Raw genomic sequence first — 10,775 nt, 5'->3', positions numbered from 1 at the left:
TTTATTATAGGGTATATTTATTAAATTCATGTCATAATACCATTTCTTTAACTAACTAAGAAATTTCCTTTAAAACCAGCAAAGAGTAGAATCTTTGTTCTGACAAATCCGACGCGGCTTCTGGTAGCGTGTCAACGACAATGCTCAATTTACAAGTATTGCCACTGTTACAAATGCCACGATTCAATCTGGACCGTCCGTTTCAGCAGAATCCTCGCGAGGGTTTTACCGAGCAAAGTAGTAGTCGTCGAAAAAGAGAAAAACCCCAAAACTCAAATAAATAAATAAAAATAGAAAAGAAAAAAAAAAGCGCACTATAAATACTAGTATATGTATAAGGCCAAAACGGAAACAACAACACAACACCACGTTTTGGCATTCAAACGGTCTTTTGTGTTGAAGAGAGGCCGCGCCGCCGGGTTTTTCTTCTGAGTCGCATTTTTCTCACATTCATTCACTTCAGAGCGTCAAAGTTCTGCACTCAAAAAAATAAAATAAAGTCCGAGTGAAAACTCTACCAATTTTCTCTTCTTCGAAGCTCTGCGTTTTGAACCAACTCTTGCATTTCTCTCTTCGTAGCTCGGTCTCCAGGTACTAATCATCAAATTTTTTTTTTTCTCTGGTTGCATTTTCTTTCATTGAAATATACAGCGCCGTTTAATCTTTTATTATTGAACTTTTTGTTTTATTTGTTTGTTTTTGAATGATTTTGATTGATCATTGGAATTTGCAGATCGAGCTACTGAAGATTGAAGCAAATTTTGTTGAAATTTCTACTTCTGCGGATTCAGATCTTTGAGCTCTTACTTGAATTTCGTACCTATTCGTCGAAACAACCTGTTAGACTTAGATCAATTGCATTAGCCTCATTTCGCTACAAGTTTTGCGAGATTAAAACTCAGTTTTGAGCTGATTAAGCATGGCGGCTGGTTTGCAATTTAGCGGAGTTAAAGCGCTTTGCCCTGTTTCATTGCGAGGAGGAGGATCTTCGTGTTGCTTGCCTGTACGGTCGCAGCGGCTTCATTTTGCTAGTTCAGTAGCTTCGGTGGCCGAATTTTCGGAATTTTCGAATGCGAGTGCGAGAAGTTGCCTTAGGAGTAGAGTTTTGAGAGTGAGTTGCGACGGAAGGGTTGTGGATGTTCTTGAGAAGAAGGAAACGAAGCATCAAAGTTTCAGCGAAGCGGAGAATCAATTAACGTGTGTCATGAAATTCGGAGGCTCATCCGTGGCCTCTGCAGAGAGAATGAGAGAGGTTGCCGAGCTTATACTCAGCTTCCCCAATGAGAAGCCGGTAATCGTGCTCTCGGCGATGGGAAAGACAACTAACAAACTTTTATTGGTATAAAAATTCATTATGATATACACATTTTTAGTGTTCTTGTTACGTTTTCTTTTGTGTTGAAGGTTCTTTTTTTGGTAATCAAAATTTTCGTTTGTCTATTGTTAGGCCGGAGAAAAGGCTGTTAGTTGCGGTGTTACTAACGCGTCGAGTATTGATGAGTTGAGCTTTATAAAAGAACTGCATCTCAGGCAAGAATGGCTGAGTTTTCTTGCTGTTAATACCATGTGTTGTGAAAATGTAAAATCATATGTTAAATGTGTTGTTTCACCTTTTTATCTTATTCAGGACCGTGAAAGAGCTTGGAATAGACAAGTCTACCGTCACACGTGAGTTACTTCCTTGAATGTGAAATCGGCTGTAGTGGTCAGTTTGAACAATTTAGAGTCATATTGTGATATGTAAATCGGGTTGTGTGTAATGCCTCTAGTCATATGATGGTTTAAAATTGTTTTATGTATCCTTGTGTTTTGCTTCTTCATAGGCTGTTACTGTTTGGTTATGTTACTCTATAATTATGTCCTTTTTAATGGTTATGATGTTGATATGCTGTATCTTAAGCGCTTAACCCCTAGGGGTTGGCTCAAGTGGTCATGGCCTTGGGCTTGGTGGTATTCTCCCTCCAATTCTAAGGTTTGAATTCCCTTGCGTGCAAACTATTTCTAGGGGCCACGTCTTATTGGCAAAGCCAATGGCTTACCTGATCCCTGTGGTGTGGGCGCATTTACATGGGTCTGGGGTTTAACTGGATAAAAAGACATGATGCTCTGGACAGTCTCTGGGGTTCCTCGCCATCAAAAATATTCGGCTGTCTATGTTTGATGTCAATATGCAGCTAAATATGAATATGTCTAGAAGAGTTTTGTTTAACTAAGAAGTTTATTTTAGAACTGGTGCATATAAAGGAAAGTACATGTAAATTATATGTATTTGGCAAATTCTGCTAGTGTCTGTTTTGAGAGTAGCTTGCTTCATAAGCTGCTTCAAATAGAAAAAAAAAAGGCATTAAAAATTAAGGCAAACTTGGTTAGTTGTCAATTAAGGAATTATATGAGAGAGTATGATTTTGAATAGAATAGAATGATGGAAAAAAAAAAAAATACACGTGACTGATCCTAACTAATCTAGTGAGGATAGATAGTTGACCCCAAAAAATATAAGACTAAGGATTGGTTTATTTCTAGTGAGCAGCTTGACAAAGATTGGTTTATTTCTCAAGCTTTGGAACCCCAATGTGAACCATAATACCTTGACAAAGAACCTCATACGTACTTGAACATCTTTTAAACTTTAAAGCACAACACATGTGTTTGAATATTTCTAGTGAGTAGCTTAAGATTGGTTCAGTTCTTCAATTACTCTTCATATTATGTGTTTAATTTTTTATACAATGAAAGTATTAGATTTGTTGTCAAGGTAGATTAAAGTACTTGTACCAACAGTATCCTTAGTACATTTGTTGGATTCAGATGATGGTTGATTGTTCTTATTTGTCTCCATACTGATATGATGTTGTGTCTGAAAAATAACTTCAGCACACTTAGAGGAGTTGGAGCAGCTTCTGAAGGGAATTGCTATGATGAAAGAGTTGACTCTTCGGACGAAAGATTATTTAGTTTCATTTGGGGAGTGCATGTCAACTAGGATATTCGCAGCATATCTGAATAAAATTGGTGTTAAAGCTCGCCAAGTATGTAGTTTCCAGCTTACTTATTTTCTCAATGCATTAGCAAGTTATTATTCTCTAATGACTGGTACATGAACTTAATAAGTCTTCTTGGAAGAGAATGGTCAGACTTTGATTTGTGCTTTTGAGTACCTTCGTAGAACCATTCTTGGTTAGAGTAATTTATGTACTTTTTGTTTTGTGGCAGTATGATGCCTTTGAGGTTGGTATTATAACCACAGATGACTTCACAAACGCGGACATTTTGGAAGCGACCTATCCAGCTGTTGCAAAGAGGTTACTTGGTGATTGGGATTTTGATCCTGCCATACCAATTGTTACTGGCTTCCTTGGAAAGGTCTTCTACTCACTAACTGCTTTGAAAATCTTATTGGAAGAACTTGGGGGTGTTAGCACCACTAAAAAAATGAGTTTCCCATGACGATTTACAATAGTGCTATAATTTTTATATTCCTGATTGTACTTATCAAAAAAAAAAAAAAATCCTGATTGTAGGGCTGGAGGTCATGTGCAGTTACTACATTGGGTAGGGGTGGTAGCGATTTGACGGCCACAGCCATTGGTAAAGCATTGGGATTGCGAGAGATACAGGTCAGTGCAGATGTTTAAGGTTTATATGTAAAAAAAGTTCAAGAGATTTGCATATGCATAAGTGATGAGCCTCAAGGCCTTGGCTTCAGATGTTAAAGGGTTAGGGGGTGGAGTGGAACTAGGGTAGGTATAGGGTTCTTTTCTGGGATTGCATATTAAAAAATAAATAAATAAATAAAAGAGTTGCAAATGCTGCCTGGACACCAACCTTTATGACAAAAGCATGCAACGGATATATAGATAGCGCTGAAAATAAATGCATATAGGCTATTATCTTTTTTCTGAAGCACATGAAACAGTTATATTTTAACAACTTCTTTGTAAAATTTGAATGGGATTCTGGTATTTGCATTTGCATAATTTCTTATTTTCTTCTATTAAAATAAGTTGAATTTCAATCCTTTACAGGTTTGGAAGGATGTTGATGGTGTTTTAACATGCGATCCTAACATATATCCACGGGCAGAACCTGTACCATATTTGACATTTGATGAGGCTGCAGAACTTGCATATTTTGGTGCTCAGGTAAGATTATCTCATAACCTCTAACCTATTTAAGCAGCGGAATCTGCATCATTTTTGGCTTTTCTCATTTGGCTCCTAACAGGCCAAAATTAGTCTGCCATATTGTCATGATGTAAATTATGTCGCACCTCCCTATATTGTGTGCCTCTGGAGTGGTGGTTTCTCTGGAGTGGTGGTTCCTCTGGAGTGGTGGTTGTGGCTTTATTTATTTATTTTTTTCAAAAGAAAATATGCGGGAGTTGGGTTTGTTTTACACTTTTTTCGAGGGGTTGGATTGCTGAAAATTCACCTTCAAATAACCTGATGTCGGTTCTGCAAACACAAGGTTGATACCAATATATATATATATATATGTAACTTATAAGTAGTACCAAGAAGGTCTTGAATCCAAGACCCAAACTTTCACCTTAATCTTATAAAGTGCCATTAAAGCAATAGCACATTGGGCATTCATCATGTTGATGATATATTAATTTCTCAGCAATTTTTTTTTTTTGGGATTATTTCTGCATCTTATTCTAACTTAAAGATGGCCATTTTTTTACTCTAACATGACAAGAGTCCAATCATGGGTGCAAAAGAGTTGACTTCCTGTGTTTTACATGTTTTTTCATGGTTTTGACCCTATTCAACTCGTTACATTGGATATTGCATGCTCTTAAACTTAAATGAGATCTGAAAAGATTTGGTTTCTTGTTTCACAGCATGTTTAGTGTTCATGTAGCATCAGGTTATTTTTGAATTTCTTTGCTCCAATTGCTTGAGAGACTTTGAACAACCTAAAGTTTTTAACTTCATCTTCTGCATCTAATCAAATTTACACTCTAGCTAAGTTGTTATTAGATCAAGCTGGGTGCATTCATTCAGTAGTATTGTGAATTAGTATAGTGTTTATTGGACATCTAAAGATAATCAGAAAATCAGAAACTTTATGGCAAAGATAAACATGATATTTAGACTGTCAGCTTCCCTCTCTTCCCCCCTTTTTGTAGGTCTTGCATCCACAGTCCATGAGACCTGCTAGAGAAGGTGATATTCCTGTTAGGGTTAAAAACTCTTACAACCGTGAAGCTCCAGGTACTCTTATAACCAGGGCAAGAGATATGAGTAAGGTTTGTAGCAATTGAGTGTTATTAGATGTTGTATAGAAGATTCCAACTAGCATTAAATTTTCTTTCTCTAATATTGCAGGCAGTACTAACTAGCATTGTTTTGAAACGAAATATAACTATGTTGGATATTGTTAGCACAAGAATGCTTGGTCAATATGGCTTCCTTGCTAAGGTGAGAAGCTAATGATTGGGTGCTGTTTGGCCTTTTGTTGACTCAAAATCTCATTTTTGCATGGTTTATGTCCATGAAGGTATTCTCAATATTTGAAGATTTGGGCATATCAGTTGATGTTGTAGCTACTAGTGAAGTTAGTATTTCCTTGACATTGGATCCATCAAAGCTTTGGAGTAGAGAGTTGATTCAGCAGGCAAGCGTATGATATCTTGTTCCATGTGTTCAATTTTTTGTTTAAATTTACGATTGAAATTAGCACATGCTTTAAATTCCAGGCATTTTGTGGTGTTCCTGCAAGTCATTTCTTGCATGCATAAAGTCAACTACTGTATCTGCTCCATAGAGCATACCTACCATACTAAATATATTATTAGTATTTTATTCTACAGAGCAGTTGTTTATTTTTTATTTTTGCAACTGCATTTTATTTATTTTATTTTTATCTCATCTCATACTATTATTTTTTGAGCAGGAACTCGACCATGTTGTGGAGGAACTTGAGAAAGTTGCTGTTGTGAACCTTCTTCAGCACAGGTCAATCATTTCTCTCATTGGGAATGTTCAGAGGTCATCACTGATACTAGAGAAGGTGCTGTATACATTTTGCAGATTTAGTTAGAGAATATCTCTTGAATTGTTGTAGAAACTTCTTAAGGTGATTGCAATTGTTGAGTTGTTTTTCTCTAACTGTTGTAAGAGATTTTTTGGATTACCTTCTGTCCATAAATTTGTGGAATATAAATCTCTCTGAGAGTTTTTCTCATGTTCTTTTTCCACTGAATTCTTACAAGAAGTTGAATGCTTTGTAAATAGTGGAAACTTTTGGACAAGATTTGAATAAGCTTTGAGGAAGAATGGAAATTATAACAAGTTTCTATATTTGTTTACCTATCAGAAAAAAAAAAAAAAAAAAAAAAAAAAATCTTACAAGTTTCTATGTTCAATTTTGTCAAAGTTTCTCCATTAAGTTTATCTTTTGAAAAAATAAAAATAAATTCAGTGGAGCAAAATTTTTCATATGAAGCCATTGTCTTTCCATGGCATTTACTTTCTATATTTCTGTTGATCTCGTTGGTCATTCATCTTGTTGGTCATTCATGTAGCTTTATTTAACACACGTGTTCAGTAGTCAGTATACAAACACACATAATTGCAAATGTTTAAACGAGGAATCGTCATTGGCCTTCATAGCACTGATATCCTGCAAGGCTTAGCCCTTATCTAGCTGTCTCTTTTCGCATTGATTTTACGTTACTAACTTACTGGGTGTGTATTATGGCAGGCATTTAGTGTTCTGCGAACAAATGGAGTCAATGTTCAGATGATCTCACAGGGTGCATCTAAGGTCTCTCCTACACAACAGTTTTTTTTTTTTTTTTTTTTTTTTTTAAATTTCTTTTTGCATATATGTTATTTTAGGGTGTTTCATATTTCAGCATCAGACTTAAGCTTCAGTTTCTTAGCACCCTGACAGACAGGCCACCTCTGTTTGGAACTGACAGATTTTTCTTTATAAAACTATCGCAATCCTATGCATCTATAATTTTTTTTTTCTATTTATTTTCTTTCCCTCTGTCTTTGAACATCATAATTACAGGTTAGATAAAGTTTGAAACCGTAACTTTCTCAAATTTTTTCTCCAGCACTACTCAACTTTGACACACAAGCACCTTTGGTAATTTAATCTAGGAATTAAATTAGTAAAAGTGTAGTTTTATTCTCAGATCTTCCAAATCATTGGGGTTGGGCCATCTGTTGAATCTCTCTTTGATTGATCAATAGAACTCCAGGTTTAGGAGTTACTCGGAAGGTTGCTGAAAATAATAAGAATTTGTTTACATCTGTATCTGCCTCACTGTTTTGTTTTTTTCTGCTGGCCAGGTTAATATTTCGTTGGTTGTAAACGACAATGAAGCAGAGCAATGCGTGAGGGCTCTCCACTCAGCTTTCTTTGAGTGATCTTCTCTATGATAGACGTGGAATGTTAAGAATGGTTATGATCCAACATTATCCCTCCACATTGGTGTTGTTTGTTCATGTAGTAGTAGTAGTGATTTTCTCACTGCTAACCATTTACCATAATATTTCTCAATATTATCTCTATACCCAAGCTTTTTGGAAGGAAGTTGCGTCCCTATTCATGTCCAATTAAAGATCTGGCATTGTAGCCATCTTTTTTATTGAACAATGTACTAATATTTTAGTTTCAAGGTTATAGCTAATCATCATTTATGACTCTAGGTAATGAACTATAGCTGAACTAACACTTCTTCTCTCATATGGGATTGAGGTTGAAGTTGTGGGTTCAATATCCACTTCCCTTTCTCCTTGTTTTAATATTTGCTTAACAGTGATTCAAATCCTGATGTAAGTGCTCTAATTTCCCCAGTTAGAGCACCCACATTAAATTAGACTTTAGCTTACCATGTCAACTGTACTCTGAAACCAACCAACCTTTTTATTTTTAATAAAAAAACTAATATTATGCTCATGTGATGCACAATTTAATCAAGAATCTGAAAATTCCCCAAAGAGTATCTTTACAATGTAACTTCATATTGACCCCAAACATTTGCAAAGAAAGCAGGAATGCAGAGGGAAATTACTAGTTTAAGCAAGACCTCATCCTTTTTCGGAATGGGAACTAGAACTTCCAAATGTTGTTGCATCATAATATTTTCTTAAAGAAGCTAAAGATGTACTAATATAATGATCATGCATTTTTACATTATACTCTTGAGATCTATGCAGAAAGCAGCAAATGCTAGTAAAATATTCACAGGTGTGTGTATATATATATATATATGTTATAACAAGTTAACACTACCTCAAAACAGTTGGCTTGTTCTTAAGCACGAGTAATTCTTAGGTACTCTTGGAGCACAGAGAATGGTGCTCCCTCCTCTCACATTCATGGTGGGGTTCACTCATTAAATTCATGGTGGGGTCACCATAAATGTGAGAGAAGGGAGCACCATTTCACTATACTCCCGGATTACCTAAGAATTTTCCCTTAAGCACAATCTGATCACACTTTCTTTTCTTCCCCTTGGAAAATTTCAACATCGAATAACTTTATAAAAGGGCTCAATTTGTATTCAAAAGTGAAAGACGGACATTAATATGTCAAACCAACATTATTATGAAAGGGCTCAATTTTTTTATTTTTTATTATCGATATCATGTATGTGTTCTTTCTACGTATTTATTTAAGAGAAATGATATATCTACAACATTTTTATAACAAATCTTAAGTGGTAGGTTGTTATTCGTTGTTATTGTTACAACAAATCTTTAAGTCTCTTTATTTAATGACGTGTTCTCATTGGAATTAGGATTCAGGAATGTTAATCCACACTGTGGGAGAGATTAATATAAAAAACTGATAAATAGCCGGAGTAGTGCTTAACAGAAAACTTGACCCAGCCCATAAAATTATGGATAAAACACAACACACGCTGCAAGTGCATCTTATATAATAATACTGGTATACTCAAACACAGCACATTCTGCAAGCTCATATATACTAATACTGGTATACTCAATTTGACATCTATGCAAGTGTAGCTAGAATTAAAATTTAAAAAGAAAAAAAATTCAAATAATGCAATTATGTCTTCAAAAGTTTGTTGTACTAAGTCATGTTATAAGACCATCCAAGCCATTGGCTTTATCAGAAGGCCACAAAAATTTCTTGGTGGAAAATTATCAGAATAATTAGTGACTATAATATGAATGATTTGATGTATCACATTTATTTACAGCATCACAAATTAATTTACTTGATTTATGCAATGTTCAGTTACAGAATTGACAAGAGGACAGAACCTGAAGAGTGAAAACTAACTTTCTATAATACATTACAGCCTAAGAAAATAAATTAGGGACTCAAGAAACTCTGTTCAGAACCTTGCTGAAACAATTCATTCCTTACTAGGACTAAAGGCACATTTTACTTCTAGCTGGGTCAAATCAGTTTGTGATATATAAGAAACCCACCATCTGAAGGACCATCCATTAACTTGAAATCAGCAAACTTTATAAGACAAGTGAATATTTTTGGCAACAAAGATGATGATTTGGAAAGTGCAATCTCAAAGATTAATATTAAATCCTTTCTTTTCATGTACGCAGATGTATCCCAGTGTGTGCACCTGCAGATGCGTGTGAAAATTTTACCGTCTCTCAAACTACACTTCATGTTAATGCCCATAAATTTTCTTGTCCCATGAACAGATGAACTTACTGCCTTAACTTCCAAGATAAATCAACTGAATATTCATTTCAGAGACGGCAGGTACTCAATGAGTTTCTAGACTTGAAAGGTTAGTCATCTTCAACTAAAACTTTTAACAATTTTCTAGATTGAAGATATGTAAATGTTTATTTTACTGCTAAATGGTCTAGGAAGGGTATACATCTTCCAAATTGTGAAGTGGTTGCCCTCGGAGAAGTAGGGTACATAATAAGTCTAAGTTTTAATAGTAGATTAAAGATTTCGTTGAATAATAGGTTGCATTCAACCTGAAAAATCTTTGTAACTTCTTTTCTGGAAACACCAATATATAGCAGTAATATTTTCACCATATTTTCCACTGCAGGGTACATTCGAGAGTATTTTGTCATATTAGACCCAAAAGGAGTAAATTTTGGCCATTTATTTATGCTTGTTGTAGCTTTGGATTCAAGGCAAGCATGGCTAATATGCATAAAGTAGGCTAATATATCTCTAATATAGATAAAGAAAGGACATTCGGTATATCCCACACTTCTATGGCATATAAAGCTTCTCTCCAGCCCAATCATTCGTCATTGTTGCTATTCTCCTCCTAACATATCTCTTTCTCCTTTTGACTTTTTCCTACCATCTAGTCTGATCAAGAAACCAGAAAAATACCTTTTTTGCCAATAATATGTAGCAAGAATGATTTAATAAAGTATGAGCATTATGCATTTAACACATTTTTTTATGATGCTAGAAGTTGCATATTTAAAGTTGGTAGTTGTTGTTGGCCTTTCATTACTAAATTCTAAATTCTTCAATACTTTAAGGGTAAAATTCAAATTCTAAAATTTTAAGATGTAAAATTCAAATATCTCAAACTTTAAAGTATAATTTGCAATTTACCTTAACATTTTTTTTCCCTAAAAATAAAGCAATCAAAATGGATAAGAACACAAATCAAACCCCCAGCAGAGACGTCGCTCCACCAAAATAAGCATGTCCTGAAACCTTTTAGCACAAAAACAAAAAAAAGGACCAATTAAGAGATACAAGGCACTAATTACTCGGAATAGCTCTTAAAATTAGAAAATAATACCAATTTCCAAGACAACAACAATGAT

At 34.9% G+C, this 10,775-nt stretch overlaps 1 protein-coding gene and 1 long non-coding RNA gene across 3 annotated transcripts; both read left to right on the top strand.

Annotated features, from left to right (window-relative positions):
• The first annotated feature begins 338 nt into the window (after positions 1-338).
• On the top strand, positions 339-7,669 carry LOC111985189 (aspartokinase 2, chloroplastic). 2 transcript variants are annotated; one of them, XM_024016835.2, is made up of 14 exons: positions 339-591; positions 734-1,339; positions 1,448-1,530; positions 1,628-1,668; positions 2,875-3,029; positions 3,214-3,363; positions 3,522-3,617; positions 4,026-4,142; positions 5,135-5,254; positions 5,334-5,426; positions 5,506-5,622; positions 5,902-6,018; positions 6,712-6,774; positions 7,311-7,669. In XM_024016835.2, exons 2-14 carry the CDS (start codon positions 920-922, stop codon positions 7,386-7,388), a joined length of 1,650 nt encoding a protein of 549 aa, XP_023872603.1. In that variant the 5' UTR covers positions 339-591; positions 734-919; the 3' UTR covers positions 7,389-7,669. The 2 variants fall into 2 exon arrangements, with proteins under 2 accessions (XP_023872603.1, XP_023872602.1); XM_024016834.2 differs by having other exon boundaries at positions 5,506-5,628.
• A 1,899-nt stretch (positions 7,670-9,568) lies between these two features.
• Positions 9,569-10,399, top strand: LOC136063644 (uncharacterized). The gene is made up of 2 exons (XR_010625272.1): positions 9,569-9,754; positions 10,031-10,399. It is a non-coding gene; the product is annotated as an uncharacterized LOC136063644 (long non-coding RNA).
• Positions 10,400-10,775: the final 376 nt, after the last annotated feature.

This window comes from Quercus suber, unplaced genomic scaffold (assembly GCF_002906115.3).
Source record: "Quercus suber isolate HL8 unplaced genomic scaffold, Cork oak 2.0 scaffold_21, whole genome shotgun sequence".
NCBI lineage: Eukaryota > Viridiplantae > Streptophyta > Magnoliopsida > Fagales > Fagaceae > Quercus > Quercus suber.
The sequence above is the reverse complement of the archived record's forward strand: the minus strand, read 5'-3'. Positions and strand labels throughout refer to the sequence as shown.